This window comes from Pristis pectinata, chromosome 7 (genome assembly GCF_009764475.1).
Source record: "Pristis pectinata isolate sPriPec2 chromosome 7, sPriPec2.1.pri, whole genome shotgun sequence".
In the NCBI taxonomy this organism is placed as follows: Eukaryota; Metazoa; Chordata; class Chondrichthyes; order Rhinopristiformes; family Pristidae; genus Pristis; species Pristis pectinata.
The window spans coordinates 40,106,677-40,125,815 of NC_067411.1; the positions used below are offsets into that span (position 1 = coordinate 40,106,677).

At 42.2% G+C, this 19,139-nt stretch overlaps 1 protein-coding gene across 8 annotated transcripts in view; it reads right to left on the reverse strand.

Annotated features, from left to right (window-relative positions):
* Positions 1-19,139, reverse strand: part of trpm3 (transient receptor potential cation channel, subfamily M, member 3) — a 255,890-nt gene that overhangs the window by 113,887 nt on the left and 122,864 nt on the right. For 4 of the 8 annotated variants that reach the window (XM_052019204.1, XM_052019203.1, XM_052019202.1 and 1 more), the window contains exons 2-5: positions 7,053-7,132; positions 4,266-4,464; positions 1,549-1,762; positions 114-322 (exon numbers count right to left, since the gene is read on the reverse strand). In XM_052019204.1, coding sequence (XP_051875164.1) covers positions 114-322; positions 1,549-1,762; positions 4,266-4,464; positions 7,053-7,132 — 702 coding nt within the window. The remainder of the gene's footprint in view (positions 1-113; positions 323-1,548; positions 1,763-4,265; positions 4,465-7,052; positions 7,133-19,139) is intronic. The other 4 variants (XM_052019208.1, XM_052019207.1, XM_052019206.1 and 1 more) reach the window with 1 other exon arrangement.

Genomic DNA, 19,139 nt, shown 5'->3' on the forward strand with positions numbered 1-19,139 from the left:
TTGTATTGGCCTTGCCTTCGAGTGTTGATGAGGAACATTAATTTAGTGTTCCAAATTAGGCATTTGCTCAATATAATACATTGTTACTTAAGAAAAGAACATAAGATACCCACATCCTTTCCAATCAGATCCTCTTGATTCTCCACTATTCCCCATGGAGCGATGCCTATAATGCAGATCCTTCCTCTGGACTTCGAGGCATGGTCCTTCAGTGCATCTCCTACATGGCGAATGACCCCTAAGAATGAACCCATGGAAAACATGACTGCAACACCATTTTGGTTTACTGATCCATGGGAATCCTCAGTTGGTTGTTCATATTCTGCAACAATCATGGCAACAACAATGTGCATTTATATAGCACCTTCAAACCCCTCAAAGGCATTTCACAAGAGGGTTCCAAGCAAAATTGAACACTGAGACAGGTCACAAAAAAAGCTGGGCTAAAGTTGACACTTAACTCCTTTTGTTTTTGATTTTATCTTTTCCTAGGTCACAGGTAGGCAGAAATTTCACCAATATCTTTCCCACAGAAATTTCTGTCCATATTTCCTGAGATGTATGCTAGTCATTAGGTAAAGTGTCCACCAGTTCTGTGGACTCTTAGCACATCAATGGAGAAAACTGACAGACAGAGAAAGAGAGAAAGAGATGGACAGTTCTGATGAAATGAATAAATGATTGTTTGTATCAGGGTGTGATAGTCAGTTGGCCTTAATATTCTGAGAAAAGCTACAGTCATAATAGAGTAAGAAGAATTCCCAAACAAAAATCATAATTAAGTACCAGCAGTAGAAGAATTAAATGATACCTCCAATGAATATCCAATCAGCTGTTGAAGATGGGACTGCATAAATAAGGAAGGCAGAGCTTCAGGATATACCTTGGTAACAGCTGAAATGTTCAAGGAAATTCCTGTGTAGATTATTTACATGCAAGTTTCCTCAGGATAAAAAAAGGCATAAGTTTGCACTTCCATGGTAGGTGTGCATAAACCTTGCAGGATGTTATAATCCAGACTAACTCAATCACAAACCAGTTATTTCTGCTCAGTTTCTTTTTAGTTCAAAACTAATGGCGATGTAGAAAATGTGGACAGGTGCATGGACAGACCGATTTACGGACATAAACAAGGATGGAGAGTTAGATGTAAAGACGGATGGAGAGATAGATAATAAAGAGAGACCGAGACATAGATAGACAGAGGAGGTAGATCAACAGTCCTGGTGAAGTGAATGAAAAAGATGAAGGACAGCCATAAACCAGGAAAAGGAACTGTAAAGCGAAGAATAGAAAGATAAAATAAAATAGTAGCAAAGACTGAGACAAAATGAAGTGCAAATGGAAAAACTGAAAAGGAAAGACAAAAGCTTGTTAAAGAACTGCATTCAAACAGCAAAAAATTGCTTCTATCACAGGGTGAATGATAATGCCATAGTCAGTTGGCACTAATACTCTAAGCAAGGCTACATTCATAGTAGACCAAGGGGAACTTCTAAGCAAAAATTATGCTTTAAGTGATAGCAGAAAATACTGGTGATTCCTCACCTGTGTTCACACCTCCAGTGAAGATCCAAGCCCCTGTTGTCATGGCCGCTTTAATTAAGCCCTTTCCAAAGACCTGCTTCAGTTTAGGTTGAAGCTCAAAGTTTTGGAGGCCACCGTGAATGGAGATCAGTAGCTTTGGGAGGTCCAGCTGCCATTCCTTTGTCATCAGGTGTAAGAGCAAGTCAGGCTTAGTGTCAAATGAAACACGCACATACTGTACCAGGAACGGGAAGAGAAGGAGAACAGGATTACAAGATCATGGTCTTCCGCACCCTCCTTCTGTCCGAAGTTTGAAAGTTCATACCACGAGACCCAAGGACAGCTTATATCCTGCTGTTATCGGATGATTGAATTATCCTTTCATCTGCTAAAAATGAATTCTTGATCTCTCAATCTTACCTCGTCGTGGCCCTTGCACTTTGTTTACCAGTACTACACTTTCTCTGTAGCTGCTACACTATATTCTGCATTCTTTTTTACCACCTCAATGTACTTTTGTATGGCACGACCTGCCTGGATGGCACATAAACAGAAGTTTTTCACTGTATTTTGGTACATGTTATAATAATAAACCAATATTGATAGCAAACGTTCATAAAGGTACCGAGAACAGAATGGCCACAATCTTTAAACTTAACCCAGGTTAAATTAACTGTACAGTACTGCTCTTCTGTCAATGGAATCAAGTTCTGGAGATGGAGTTGAACATGCAGCCATTAATATATAGCATGTTTTGTACACCCTATCTGGGAAATGTTTCTTTTCTTACTTAACTCATCCATGGGATGAGGGCATTGCTTGCAAAGCCCAGTGTTAACTGCCCTTTAAGTAGCGTGTGTGGTGAGCTGCTAACTTGCACTGGTGCTGTCTGCTCTGTGTGCTGAAGGCAGCTTGCTGGTCAGTTCAGAGGGTGCTTAAGCATGTAGGCCTGGCCAGAGCAAGCAAGGCTGACAGAATTTAGGGAAGCGGAAATTTAGTGGCAACCATTTGATGGGTGTGTGGCTGCCATTAGTGATCTCATATTTTATTCAGTCAAACTGGGACCAAAGCTACATCTGTGTAATCAAATGAAATTTAACATGTGAAATGACAGTTTAAATAATGTCATGAGAGATCTTTAAATGTATGGAGGGAAAGGAGGGAGAGATTTTATAGTTCATGTTATTTAACATTCATTCAGAGATAATGCTGGCAAGGCTGGGACTTATTGCCTGTCCAAAGTTGCCCTTGGGCTTCATGCCATTTCAGAGAACAGTTAAGTATTGATGTTAGTCTGGAGTCACATACAGGTCAGTCTGCAGAAGGGTGGCAAACTTCCTTCTCTAAATGTCATTAGTGAACTAGGTGGGACTTACAATAGTAATTTCATTGTTTCCATTTTTATGGCTTAGCTCCTCATTCTGGAGTTCTTTAATTAGCTTTTTAAGTTTTGCAACGCAGTGTGGTAGGACTTGAATTTGAGTCTCCTAACCATTAGTCCCAGACCTTTGGATTGCAGCTCAGAAATGTGGAAATTAAAAGACTGTACACTCCATGAGGTAAAATTGGAAACAGGTCCATTGTACTTTTGACCTCCAAGTAATTTGACCACTTAACTGTGATATAGCTTGGGTGGTAGATCTTGGGTTTAAGATTGATCCACTGGTAGAACTCGCACCTCCAAGTCAGAGGGTGGGGGATCCTGCTACTATGGAAAGCCACATACCTTACTTATAACATGTTAGTGCAATGTTGAGGACTGGATGCCTGGGGAGGTGTTATCTTTCAAATGTGAAGCACACCAGTATACAAATTCAGATGTGCTAAATTGGACCAAGAGCTGGAAGGTATCCACACCAATCCTCAATTAACATCCTAAAAAATACCCAAATATTTCATGGATGTTTGTGGAATTTGGGCTGCTATGTTCATTGTTTTCTCCAGTTGAGTAATCGAAGCAACTTTTGAAGATCAGTTTTTCCTGAGGCACCGTTAGGAACACTGGATGCCATGCATTGACAAAACATCTCTTGTTGCACCAAGCCACTGCCTCTCCAGCCCAGATGTAATGTCTCGGGGCACTTTTGTATGGATTACTTGTGTCTATTGAAAAAAAACAGCAACTTGCCCTTCACATCCCAGGACAACCCGAAGCAGTTGGGGCAGTCAGTGAGATAATTTTGGAAAAGCAGTCACAGTTGTGACATAGGAAGTGTGGTAGGCAATTTGTGCACAGCAAGCTCCCACAAACAGTGATAGAGCTTAGGGAGTTAGAGCTTGGGTTTAAGTGGCAGCTTGATCCACTGGTGTAACTCACACCTCCAAGTCAGAGGCTGAGGGATCCTGCTACTATGCAAGGGTACATAGCCTAGTTATAACATACAAGGGCAGTTTCGAGGATTTGATGCCCAATGTTTCTGATTGAGGAATAAATATTGTCTAGGACACCAGAGAGCTGCTGTGGGATTTTTTTTTAATTTCCCCCTAAGAGGCCAAAGAGGGCCAGAGATTAACGCCCTTCACCACAGCAGCTCCACTGAAGGGGCCTGCATTTTTGTGCTCAAGTATCTGGAATGATACTTGAATCCCCAACCTTCTGTCCCAGAGATGAAAGTGCAACCCACTGAGCCACAGCTGACCGCGTTCAAGTCAAACAGCAGTGACAAAGATTGTTCACGTCTCATACATCCCATTCCCGAAGACCCTTGTCCCCGACTTTTCCAAATCAAGCTGCTTACCATAGCTTTGTTAGAGTGTCCTCCTCCCTGAAATTCAATTGTGCCAAAGGCATCTGTTGGGCTGAGTTGGGTGTGCTTGCTGACAGACCATTTCTCCAGATCATTCTTCATGCTTCTGCATTCACCGCTATTGTTCTGGCTGATGGAGATGGCAGGGGGTAATCCAACGTGTTGGCCCATTAGTCGCCCACAACAGCACCTACCCCAGCCAGGAAGAAAGAAAGGTCTCTTTAGCAATGAATAGCTAAAACAGGTCAATGATCATACTAAAGGAAATGACTTAAAGGGGAAGGCATCCAGAGGAAAGTGACCTGGGTAGAGAATGGGGGAGGTAGGTAGGGTGCACAAATTTGAGAAAGCTTTAATAAACCACGGATGACACTTGGTTTTACTTAGTTTGGTAGACAGTACAAAAGAAAGCAAGTAACCAGCTGATTCAGACATATATAGTTAGGTATCAGCTGGTGCATTATGTCCAGTTCTAGGTCCCACATTTTAAGAAGGATCTTAAGGCCTCAGAGAGGGTGCAGAGATTTACCAGAGTGACTCCAGTAATGATGAAGCTCAGCTTTTGGAAGGACTGAGGAAGCTGGGATTGGTCTCCTCAACCTAGTGTCAGTCAGGGAGTTCATGAAGAACTTTGACAGAGTAAATAAAAAACTGTTCTCAGAAGCAGGAGGACTAGCAACCACAGCACATAAATTTAAGGTAATTGTGACAGGAATAACAAAAGGGGATGAGAAACATTTTATTTCAGACCGAGTAGTTCAGACCTGGAATGCAATGCCTCAAAGGGAGCTGGCAATAGATTGAAAGACAAATTTCATAAGGGAATAAGATAAGCAGTTGAAGGGAAATATTCAGAGAGCAATGGGAAAAAAACTGGGGAGTGGGACTGACTGGAGAGCTCTTTCAAAATGTCATCACACACATGGTCGGCTGGGTGGACGTGTTCTCACAGTAGTGGAGCCATACAGCATGGAAACAGGACCTTCGGCCCGTGGAGTTTGTGCAGCCCACCACGCACCCATTTACAGTAAACCTATTTTATTCTCCCCACATTCCCATCAACTCTGCCCAGATTTTACCACCCACTTACAGACTAGGGGCAATTTACAGTAACCAATTAATCCACCAACCCGCATGTCTTTGGGATGTGGGAGAAAACCGGGGCACTTTATAGAGGTGTATGAAACCACGACAGGCATAGATAGGGTTAATGCATACAGTCTCTTTCCCCCAAAGTTGGGGAATCAAGATTAGAGGGCAGAGGTTTAAGGTGAGAGGGGAAAGATTTAATAGAAACCTGAGGGGCAACTTTTTCACATGGAGGGTGGCGTGTATATAGAATGAGCTGCCAGAGGAAGTAATTGAGGCAGGTACAATAAAAACATTTAAAAGACATTTAGACAGGTACATGGATATGAAAGGTTTAGAGGCATATGGGCAAAATACAGGCAAATGGGACTAGCTTAGATGGGCATCTTGGTCGGATGAGTTGGGCCGAAGGGCCTGTTTCTGTGTTGTATGACTCTATGTCACAGGGGAAATCCATGTGGTCACAGGGAGAACGTCAGGATTGAACCCGGGTTGCTGGAGCTGTGAGGCAGTGGTTCAACTATCTGTGGTACGGTGCTGTCGGAGTTTTTTATGGGGAAGTGAAGGATTGGTTGGGAGGGCTGGAGTCCGAGGGGTAAATTTGGCCAGTGGGAATGCATCAAGGGTTGTTGATAACCTCTGGCCCAGGAGTTAGGGGATAGGGCAGTGAATGGGGCTTGATGATGTAGCTCCATCCAGGGGCAGAAGGAAGAGGTTCAGCCCCTAGTATCACCAAGCAGCTCATCAGAGCAGGACTCAAGCTTACCTTCACCTAATGTTGATGCCCATTTAGTGAAAGTAGGGGACACGAGAGCTCAGGGACACTGAAATCAGTACAACAACAACAACAAGATAGTCTATACTTATCCAACAACTTTAATGTGGAAAAATGTCCCACATCACTTTACCAAAATTTGGCACCATCCCTGTACAGAGAAATTGGCCAAGAGGTAGATTTTAAGAAGCATCTTAAAAGACAAGAGAAGAGCAGAAGTGGGAATCCGGAACTCAGGGCTTTGGCAGTAAGGATGGGATATGGGAATCGGGCACATGGAGAAGGTTGGAATTGGAGGAGATATCTTGGTGGGTTGTCAGGCTGGAGGAGGTTACAGAGGTAAGAAGGGGAGAGGACATGGAGAAATGTGAAAATGAGGATTACACAATTCTCAATACAAAGTAGCAATTGAAATTTGGATATTTGTACAGCCTCTGGCCTAGGGACTTATTCATCAATAACCAGAAAGGTCGCCAAAGTGAAAAATTTTAACAATTATAGGAAGATCAGAGCCAGGCTATTGGGTGGCACAGTGGTGCTGCAGGCAATGCTGCTGCAGGCAATGCTGCTGCCTCACAGTTCCAGCAACCCAGGTTCGATCCTGACCTCCGGTCTTGTTTGTGCAGTTTGCACATTCTTCCCATTACCATGGGAGCTACCCCTCCCCCTATGCTCTGATTTCCTCCCACATCACCAGGACAGTAGGTTAATTAGCTATTGTAAAGTAACCCCAGTGGAGATAGGTGGTAGGAGAATCAGTGGGTAAAAAAGGGGAAATAGGATTGTTCTGGCATTGACTCAGTGGGCCAAATGGCTTTCTTCTATGTTGTAAGCAAGTATGAAATATCTTTGATATTGTTTCTTTACTCAGCAGCAAGCTGTACCTCAATATACTGCATGGATAGACCTGTTACCTATGGTGGTCTTTTGTGCTCGGTATAATGTGGACACATTCTCGCTTGCAAAACGCTCTCTCTATCCATGATTTCTGGGCCTGTAATAGAAAAAATAAATAGTTTAGTCCATTTGCCTGCTCGAGGATAGAAAGGTGCTGTTACCTTCTGATTATTACTGGACCTGTAATTAAGAGCTCGGACTGAAGATCTGGAAATGAGTTCAATTCCCACCTCAACAGCTGGGGGATTTAACTTCAAGTAATTAAATAAATCTGGAATAAAAGGTTAGTCTCAGTAATTATGACTATAAAACTATCTGATTGTTGTCAAACCCCATTTAATGATAGAAGGAAACATGCCACCCTCATCCAGTTTGGCCTACCCATGACTGCAGTTCCACAACAACGTGGTGGACCTTTCACTGCCTCTGAAATGTCCCGGCAAGTCACCCAGATCAGGAATGATTAGAGATGGGCAATAAATGTTGGGTTGAGCCACAGATGTCCACAACCCCTGAATGAACATAAAAACAATTAGTAATGAAAGAGGAAAAAATAGTGTGTTTTACTAAATCCAACAGAACCAACGTGGAACAGTAATTGGAAAGGCCAAGAGGAGAAATGCCATTGTTGAAAAAGTGCTTTTGGCCTGGAAATTCACCTTTGTTCAATAGTGCAACAGGCACTAAATAGTTGAATCAGTAGGTTGCACTCTGCCTCTGAAATTAATTCCATTTATGTCTGTCAGATTCCAAGATAGAGTACAATGTATTGACAATACAATAATCCCATGTTTGGCACTGCTAATTTCTAGGCAATTTTCTCAGGATGCTTTGGAATGTTAAAGAACCTCACAAGTGGCTAAGACAAAGTCTTGAGCTATTGTATTGTGAAGAGTCATGGCTGTCACGTGACACCATTGACCACCTGGTCGAAAGTCACCACTGTCAATCAAGGTCTGGCTCCACCCATCCATTAGTCCACACTTGACCATTGGCTTCTGTAAACACCTGTGTACCTGGCCTTGGGCCATTGGCTTGTTTGAACTACCTGGGCTGGACCACCCAGTCCTCAAGCACTATAAAGAATGCCACATATGTGTGTCTCTCTCTCTCTCTCTCTCTCCTGCTCTAGAAATCATGAAACAATGCTGAAGAGACCATTGGTAAGAGTGTGCACTTCCATAAGGGTTAGGAGCGTCCTAAGTAGATTCCTGGTAGTGTAGAGCTGTACCTGCACTGAGTTGAGGGGTGGCAGGCATTGTATTGTTTTGTCCCCAGTTTGTTGTGTATGCATCTCACCCTTGTGATTTCCCCCCTGTTCCTGATCAGCAGTGCGTATGTGTGCGTTTGTTCCTGTTTATCCTGTCCCGCGTTTGTCTTTTATAAATAAATAATTTTGACTCCAAAGACTGTGTCCAGAGTCCTTGTCCCTTGAGACCCTCAAACTTGTCTTACAACAGCTATCTCATTGATGTTGCTCATCATTATCACAGGATGCCTAAGTGGCAGGTCTCCCATCTCCAACAGACAGTTATTGCTCTATGACCAATTGCATTCTCTTTATAGAGGTTGGGAAACAGTTTGGAAAATCAAAAACAGCACATGCTGGAAATCCAAAATACAAACAGTAAATGCTGGGAAAAGGCAATTCGGGAGCAGTCTACAAACGTCAGCCTTGCCAACAAGGCCTATGTCCCTTCAATGAATAAAAAACAAATGAACTTCTGCATTAGAAACAAACTCAGCCACCATTAAAGTTGGTGTTACTTTAATTTAGAAAATAAGAGGAAGAGGGAGCTGACATATGTGACCAAAAGTTAACAAGATGCCCCACAACTGGACCACATTTTAGCATTTGACTGCTATATTATCTTAGGTGAAGGCCTCTGGCTTCATCCACTTTTTAATTAGGCTGTAGCTAATCTATATTCGAGAGTATTTTATGAGAGTTTCAGACATCCCTCCCCTAAAAAGTACTTCTATTAAGGGTTCTAAGTGATGTAACTGATATGGTAGTTGCGGGAACCTTCACAACTATTTGACATTTCTGGAAATTAAAGATATATGCAATCATGGAGCTGGATTGTCAACTTGCTGGTCAAGTGTAAAACTGAGTTTGTTGATTGGCTGCTTGTTGTAGACACACACAAGTTATATCCAATAATATAAATAAGATTCAGGTGGTGTCTGTGTTGATTCTGGACCTGGTCAATAAGATGAGAATCTATCCCTGGGTTTGCCATTGCATGATGAAATGTAAACTCATCCAACAATCGGCTACGTCACTTTCTGGGAACATGTTAGACCTGCCTATCTGATTGAAGATGAATTGGATGAGTACGTTTTGGACGGGGTATTGAGCAAGCATCACAGTAAAGGTGATTTATGATGCCTCAATATATGCCTTGAAGAAGATCTTAGGCAGGAATTCATCCTTGGTTGAATGTGCCTAAAGTGCTGTGTAGCAGTGGGCAAGATAGTGCTCCACTCTGGTAATTCATTCCACTGAAGTCAATGGAGCTGAATATCTGAAGCATAGCACAACCCAAAGCCACTACTGTATTGCACAGGTGACCAAGGATGGATCTTCACCCAAATATACTGAGTGTTTTCAATATATTTTCATTAAATATAATAATTAGTACATGAATATAATTTTAGCATATATTAATGATTCTGGTATATTTTAGAATAATTTTATTTTTAGCATAATTATTAGATTTATTTTAATAAATATTTATATTTCAGCATACATTAGTATAATTTTTGGTTGGCATTTGTACTGAGTTTATAATTAATATATTTTATATTTTTAGCTTATCAGTTTATTGTTAAATTTTAATATCTTTAATTATATTTATCTGCATTGCTTATAATATTTTTTGAGTAGTTTTATAATTTTAGAATATTTTAAGTGCCCAAAAGGTGTACTTGTATCAATGAAGATTGACTTCTTTAAAACACAAAAGTAATTTAATTGTGAGTGCTTCTTATCTGCAGTTATACTTCTTTTCACTGAGTCATTGGTTCTAATTTGCGTTGTGGCTTATAGGTAAGGAAGCCTATGGGTGAATAAATATGGTATATTTTTTATAATAATATTATAGTCAATATTATGACACTGTGGCGATAAGATTTTGACAGAAAACATTCACTTCATAGAGAGACTGGGGGGGTTTTCCAATCTATCATTTTCGATAGAAACTTGATAAATATGATTACGTGGCAAAATAATTAAGCAACATCCAAATTACACTTAATTAAATGCAATTTTGCATTTATGTTTGAGCTTCAAATGGCATTGCAATTATTAGAACACTGGCTGAGAGTACAACAATAAGGGAATTTTAGTTTTAAATGAAGGATGACCTTTACAGAATCTTGCTTATCTTTTTCAGCACCCTCTGTGAGTCAGACAGTCTGTCCAGCACTGTAATTGACTCCTGAGTAGTTGTCAGTGATTGCTTGCGGCATGCCATTCATTGATTTGAACGGCACAAAGTGCTGACTTAGTCCTTACACCAGGATCAGACAGGGTATAGGGCACAACAACCCAACCAGTGCCAGCATTTCTGTTCCACTCAATCCTCAAGTCTTTGGTTTATCAGCATAACCCCACGACCTTTCCTTCCTGATATGTTTCTCTAGCTTGCCCTTAAATCCACCTCTGTTATTCATTCCCCGTGGTAGCGAGTTCTACAATATCACCACTCTTTTAGTATAGAAGTTTCTTCAGAATTCATGAATGCTTTTCTTGGTTCTGTTTTATATTGATGACCTCTTGTTCTGCTCTTCCCCACAAACATCCTCTCTGTATCCTCTCTACCAAAACCTTTCATCATTTTGAAGGCTTATACTAGCTCAGCCCTTGAGGAAAGACACCAAGTCCGTTCATCCTTGGTATTTTACCACATGGATAAGGATTGAGACAGGGAAAAACATCTTCATTTCTGAATCTTCCATCAGAGAGAGTGTTGTTGTGTTGTTAATGCTTATTTACTGAGCATACTCAAGGTTGATTTGAATGGATTTTTGGACAGTGTAGGAAGCAGGGGATTGGAAGGGAAAGGTATCCTGAGGCACAGGTTCAGTCCCGACCTTCCTGAACGACAGATCAGACTCAGCCTTATGGCCTATTCCTGTTGTTACTTAGGTTCCCCACCTTTAAATGTTTAATCCATTGAGGTTACAACCTTTAAATTGTCCTCTGTCATTATAAGTATGGGGAAATACTGGCGGGCAAGGGCTCTATTCTGCATAAGAAGGAAAGTGGAATGTTGACCTGATATTTTAAGGTTGTGAAGACATTCGATAGGTCAGAAGGAAATGTCATTCCTTTTCTGGGACAGGTCGGAACTTGGGGTCATCAAGATGACAACTAATAAGTTCAATACAGGCTGTCCCCGACTTAGGGACACCCAGACATACAAATAAGTTCATTAATATTAAATTTTAAAGTCCGATGTATGTACATTCATTCCTATGAACAGCAGAACTAATGTCCTCTCCCTTTCTCCTCTTTCAGTAATTGTTCTTTCTTATCAGTCTTGTGCGCTTTTGATGCCATTCATTACAGTACCATGGAGGGGTGGTTAACATATTGAGTGATTTTACGTATTTTCTGATTTATGTACAAGATCGACTTATGGACGTCTGTAAAAACAGAACCTGTTCATTATCCAAGGACAGCCTGTAGAGAACTGCAAAGAAACTTCTTTTCCCAGGGATGTGGAACTCACTCTCACAAGAGGGGCTGGTCGAGCTGTATAGACCAGGGATGCCTGTGGCAATAGTTGGCTGGACAGTCTGAGTTCCTCCCGGGTGTAGATATTCTGCTTGGGGCACCATGCAGTATCTCCACACCTGGGAAGAACTTTGTGAGTCCTGAGAACAGAATCCAGCGAGATGTGATGATGAGTTGATTGACACCTGTGGTGGGGCAATGGAAGGGTGGATCTGTAAGGGAGAAGGTGAGGATCTCTCCCTTAGATATCCATTGGCAGCACGGCTAAAGGTGGTTGAGAGCGAGGAAAGCCAGACACCTATCTGGAGGACAGAGTCCTCAGACACTCCAGCATGCAAGGCCCAGCTAATGGTGAACCTCACCCTCAACCCTCCAGGGTGAGGCTTAAACTGCTCTCAGGCCTTTTCTGAATGGTAGAATTTTGAACAACTGATGTCAATGAACATTGTAAGCTGTCTGATGTCACTGCACGCAACCCAGTGGAGAGACAAGAGACTACAGATGCTGGAATCTGGAGCAACAAACAATCTGCTGGAGGAATGGCATGAACATTGAGTTTTCCAGTTTTAGTTAACACTCCCCTCTGGTGTTTATCCCCTCCCCCCCCCCCTTACAATTCCCCTCTGCTCCTCCCATTTTACCACCCCTCCCCCAGCCCCCCATCACCCACCTTTGTTCCCCCTTCCCCTCCTGGTTCCATCCACTCGCTACACACACAGTTCACCCACAGACTCCCCACCCCCCCTCCCCCAATCTGGTTCTGGTTCCACCTGCCATTCACTTCTCCCCTAATGGTTCCCATTATCACCTCCCTTACATATCAGAGTCCAGCCCTTTGCGTTCCTGCTTATCTCCCTCCAGCAGCTGTCTCCACCTGCAACCCCCCCCTCCCCCCCACCTCATCCCATCTGGCTCTCCTTTTTTTCCTGCCTCCACCCATCATCCACCTGCCAACTCCACCTGTCCCTCTCCCCCACCTGGCTCAACCTGCCCATCATCTTTCACCCCTCCTCAGTCAACCAATCACCTCAGGCTCCTGTCTCAACACTCCCTCTCTCCTCATTATACTGGCTACATTCCCTCTCCACTCTCAGTTTTGGTGCAGGATTTCGACCTGAAACGTCGACAATTCCTTCCCCACCCCCCACCCCCACCCCACAGATGCTGCTCGACCCGCTGAGTTCCTCCAGCAGATTGTTTGCTGCTCCAGATTCCCGCATCTGCAGTCTCTTGTGTCTTCACCCACACAGTGCCCTCCCTAGGACACAGATGTGCCTGCAAAGCTGTCCATGGTCTTCTACTTTAACATGAGAGTAATCATCCAGGCACTGCTCGGAATGCTTTTAAGGGCAAATTGTACAAACAAGGACTGGCTCACAGTAACAGGCTGGGAGACAGCAGGAGCTCATTGCATTCTCAGAGAGGAGGAGGACAAAAACTACTTTTATATTGAGCACTAAACACAAGTAATGGGGATTAATTCTGATTCTCAGGTTCACACCGGCAGAGACTAGGCTGGAAAGATTGCTGTCTGTCTGCCCTCACATGAAGGGATGTTTGTGGACTGTCAGGTAACAGTCTGTGGAGAAAAGAAGACCTCGTTCTGCACTTGTACTAAGGAGAATAAAAATGTAAAAGATCCCATGGCAATATCTGGAAGAAAAACAGGGAGGTTACTCCTGATGTCTTGGCCAATATTTTTATCTCTCAGTCAACATCACTAACACAAGTTGGATTATGCGGACATTACCACATCGTGCCCAAGTTACCGGCCGCATTTCCCACGTTATAAAAACATTTCGTTGGCTAACAATACAACCAAAACATAAAAAGCAGGAATGACTGGGGAGAAACCTGAAAGAAAATTTGCTTATTGTTACAGCGCTCCCTACAACCCCAGGACATCCCAAAGTGCTGCACGGTTAATGAAGTGGGCACTGTAGCAATATAGGAATCATGTCAGCCAATATGTGCACAGCAAGATCCCACACCAAGGTTGACCATCTTGTTTTTCTTCAATCCAACACCGTGGGATCATTTATGCCTACCCAGGAGTGTGCAATGGGATCTCGTTCAATTTTTCATCTGGCAGTGCTGCTCTCCCTCATTTATGTCACTGGGAGGAGTGGGGACTTTTGTACTCAGATCTCTGGAGAGGGCCTTGGATTATTGAGCGAACTCCCACTGCATAAAATGAAAGCAAGTAAGAAGGTCTGTTTTACCACACGTGGAAAATTCACTCTTGTAATGTATGAAAACATGTAGCAGCCAACCTGTGCATGGTACAATCCCATGAACACCAGCAATTATGAATGGCCCTTTCACCCAAGACCTGCAGGTGGACTTCCAGAGGCTAAATTTGGGAAAAGTGAGGGTGCCTTGAACCTCATTATAACTGAGGTATCAACCGTCAATTGTCAGAGCTGAACTCACACATTGAAGGTCCAAATTGATACAAATGCAATGATCCATATCTCTTTACCCTTTTATTAAAATATCATTGATTCTTTTTATAATGCTCACTAGTCCTCATTATTGGAAGAGGTTCTGAATTCACCTCATCAGAAAGTTCATATTCAGTCACTTATTGCCAAATGGCTGCTTCGAAGTTAGCTGCGTCAGGCTCTCATGGGTTCAGATCTCACTCCAGCTACATGAGAACCAGGTTGATGCCCCAGTGGGATACTGAGGGCGTGCTGCCCTGTTATATACATTGCCTTTTGGGTGAGGCATCAAACCAATATGGACTGAAGACATTTCATGACCACTCTTTCAAATAAGGGCTGAGGAATTCTTCCTGGTTCCTTGATCAACTTCCATTCCACAACTAAAATCAATAATACACATTCTCTGGTCATTATCACAGTGCTGCTTGTGGGGGCTTGCTGCACACAAATTGGTTACATTACAACAGTGACTCAACTTCAAAAGTACTTCGTAGGCTGTAGAGCAATTTGGGAGTAAAGGGTGCTGCAGAAATGCAAAATGTTCTCTTTCTCATAATGAGCTTGGTGAAAGGGATACCAAGCACAAAGATTAAAAAATAATTTTGCTTTAATCTGTCATGCTGAGTCTCTGGGGCTTAAGATCTGGGCTGCAGAAAACAGTCAGAATCTGAGACATTTTTGAGAATATATGAATTGGACAAAAAAAGAAAGCTTTGATCTCTTTCATGTTATGGGAACAGTTTAGAAGATAGTCCTGCAAAGTGGAAAAACTTTGAATAGAAACATTTGCAGTACGTCAATGAATTGAGAAACAGTTCTTCAGAAGTATTCACATGGGCGTCATGACTTGAAGTTATAAAGTGATGTTGGAGATAATGTGCAGAGTGCTATGAGTGATGGACCTGGCTCGAACATTCCAGGAATTTCTTTCTGTCAGTGTTTTCAACATGATCCTCAACAAGTCAAGCATCAATGAGCCAAGTTTCAAATGATATTTATACAATGACTTCAACTGATCAAAATTCAAGCTGCTTCACAGAAGTATTATCAAACAGAATTAGATGCTCAGACACATGGATATGTATTAAGGAAGATGACCTGAAGCTTTGTCAAAGAGGGAGGTTCTAGAAAATATCCTAAAGAATCAAAGCGGAGAAATGTAGGTAGGGAATTCCAGAGATTCAGACCCCGAATGCTGAAGGCTGCCTAATGGTGGAATGATGGAAGCCAGCAAAGTTTAAGTCCAGATGCAGGGTCTTGACTCAACAAATTGTTTGTCCATTTCCCTCCACAGATGCTGCCTGACCTGCTGAGTTCCTCCAGCAGATTGTTTTTTGCTGTATTTTTCCAGCATCTGCAGTGTTTTCCGTCTCCAATGTTTGAAATGCAGGTTTTAGAGGAATGCAAGGGTCTTGGATTGATGTAGCACTGGGGAGGTTGTGAAGGTAGGGAGGGTGAAGTCCTGAGTGATTCAAAAATAAATCCTGTGAAGTTAAGGGCTATGGATAAAGAGTGGGATTGAGGAATTAAAAGGATTGCTCTTTCACAGATCAGCAGAATTTCCATTTAATGGGAATATTCCCTGATGCATAAGGAAGCATCACAGGGTAGAATTTAAGCAGAGTTTGGGACATGCAAGATTTTCTTTCCTGGCTTCCCTCTGTGGAACATCAGTGAAGATCTCCCGCTGGGGTGTTAATGCTGGAAAACTGTAAACAGAGAGCAATGGTGCTTCACTAAGTTATAATGGGAATGTGAGTGAAACCGCCACTGAAATTCCACTGAAGAATTCCAGTCAGTGATATCAGTAGATGGATACTTAACTGGATTGTATGATGGTTCTCCCTCAACCATTTTAGAGGAGACATTAACACATTAAGAACAGATGGGCTTTAATAGCATCAAGTTCAATTTGTAGCACGTTTGGTGTTTTATCATGTCTTGTGGTGATTCGGAGGAATGTTTTCAACCACTTTGGAATAGACGTTATGCTAAGTGACCAAGAGCATGGTCATGGGGATCTCTGAGGCTGCTCCCCTATACTGAAATGAATAGATTTGCTGTTCTTGTGCCAGGAACGTGACATACAAACAGTGGGCAAGTTCTCGAGTGTAAATGACGAGCAACTGCCACATTCTCGGGCACTGCCGCTGCACTCCATGTGTACTCCGACATCAAAACACAGTCGAGAAATCACTGGTAAAGAACAGCCAGCAAGTTCAGGACTTGCAGAACATTTACACAATGAAATGCCACTAATTTTACATTTTCTAGCAAGTTCCAGCCTAATTTTTCCATTTTTTTTCTCTGCCTTCCTCAAGTACTTCTTTCCCTCTCTTTATTTTGCTTTCCATATTTGATTTAAGATTGAATTCACCCACTTTAATTTACACCTTCTTCTCAGTGCTGCCATTGCTTATTTTCTAAGCCTTAAATTCAACGAGTTATCAGAGAGGTTTCTATCTGCTCAGTCCACTCAGGGTCCCAAGTGCAGTGTTGTTCTTGCTGGAACATTAAGAATTGTTGTCAGCAACTTAGTATGTAAAGTGGTTCATGCTGAAGGTGATATTGAACTAATGGCAAGTACCATTATATGTCTAGTTATAGCAGCTCACAGACCCTTTTGGCTGCAGTCAAGGGGTGGCTGGGAGTGCAGGGGATGTGTATGATGTGGCCACGACTTCAACACTGCAGTATAACTGCAAGCTGTTCATGGTATAGCAACAACAACATCTCTAAAAGCAATTATTTTTCCTTTGTTTGTTGCTTTTCTCACAATTCATAATTACACAGAAATACATGCAGTCCACAGCACAGAAATAGGCCCTTCAACCCAATGGGTTTCTACTAGTGTTTATGCTCTCTTTCCCATGCCTCCTCATCTCCCTTTTTCAGCAGATCCTCTTATCCCTTTCTCCCTCACAAGTTCATCCAGATTCCCCTTAATGATGTCTCTTTCTTTCGCCCAATTCCTGCTGGGGCGGGATTATTCTCACCCTTCTCAAAGCAAAAATTGTCAATCTATTGCAGACACTTTGATACTTAGGATCCCCAATGTAGTCACCCCCATAGTTAGAAACATCTTTGTTATGGCTACCTATCGATCTCTTTCATAACCTCTGACCCCTCCCCCCCCAATTAGTTTCCTTCCCACCTACTCTTGTCTTTTCTAGAGAACAAAGGCCCCACCTGTATCCATACTGTCCTGATAACATCCTTTTCTGATTCTTTAGCATGTAAATTATCTCTAAAATGAAGATCAAAATGGCCCACCTATTTGTCATGACCAAATATTCCCATAAAAGATGGAATGCAGATGGAGTTTAATCCAGACAAGGGTGAGGTTACGCACTTTGGGAAGTCAAATTTTGGTAGGACATATATATGGCTGAGAAGCATTAATATACAGAGGGACCTTGGGATGCAAGTCCATAGCTCACCGAAAGTGGCAGCACAGGTGGATAGGGTAGTGAAAAAGACATTTAGTACACTTGTTTTCATAGGCCAAGGCATTGAGCATAAGAGTTGGGATGTCATGTTGCAGCTGCATATAACATAAATCAGACTGCACTTGGAGTATTGTGTACAGTTCAGGTCGTCACACTACCATAAGATCATAAGACATAGGAACAGAATTAGGCCATTCAGCCCATCGAGTCTGCTTTGCCATTCGATCATGGCTGATTTATTTTTCCCTCTCAACCCCATTCTCCTGCCTTCTCCCCATAACCTTTGACACCCTTACTAATTAAGAACCTATCAACCTCCGCTTTAAATATACCCAATGACTTGGCCTCCACAGCTGTCTGCGGCAATGAATTCCATGAATTCACCACCCACTGGCTAAAGAAATCCCTCCTCATCTCTGTTCTAAAGGGACATCCTTCTATTCTGAGGCTGTGCCCTCGGGTCCTAGACTACAGGAAGGATGTGGCAGCAATAGAGAGAGTGCAGAAGTGAGTCACCAGGATGTTGCTTGGAATGGAGGGCTGTATTTATAAGGAGAGGCTGGGTAGGCTGAGGTTATTCTCAGTGAACATAGAAGGCAGAGGGGTGACCTTCTAGAGGTTTATAAAATTATGAGGAGCATAGATAGTCAGAGTCTTTTATTCCCAGGGCAGGGGAGTCTAGAACTAGAGGGCACAGGTTTAAGGTGAGAAAGATGAAAATTAAAGGAGGTGAGGGTTAAGCTTCTCACACACAGGGTAGTTGAACTGCCAGAGATGGTGGTAGAGGCAGATACAATTACAACATTTAAACAGCATTTGGACAGGTACTTAGGTAAAAAGGCATAGAAAAATATGAGCTGAATGCAGGCAAATGGGATTATCGTGAATAGCCATCATGATCAGCACAGATGCTGTATGATTCTATGATTCTCAAAGGATCTGATTTTATGAGACCCTTTCCCAACCTCAGCAACCCAAGCAACTGGGTAGATAACTCATCAGATTTAAGGATTAGAAAATGAGCAGTAAATTAAACTGAGAATGAAGTATAAATTAAACTGGTGGATTTAATGTTGACATTGGAAAGCAAAATAAAGAGAGGGAAAGGAACAGTGGAGGAAGCAAAATGGTAAAATAAGCTGGAACTTGCTGAGAATGTTGGCATTTTATTTTAGAGCTAATTAAACACTTTGATTGTTATAGAATAGAAACAGCCAAACCCCACACAGGAAGATCAAACAATCATGTTGTTTGAGGAATAAATACTGGCTAGGAGAAACTCCCTTGGTTATTACTTCTTGATGCTATTAGCTACTGTATGGCTGTGTTAAACTATGAAATATGCTACCACAAAAGTAGAAACTTGGAACAAACTTTTCTCCCTCTAATTTTAGAGTCTGGAAGAGTAACTCATAGCATAGATCAAGGTGACTAAAAAATGAATGTGGCTTGAATAATCAACAA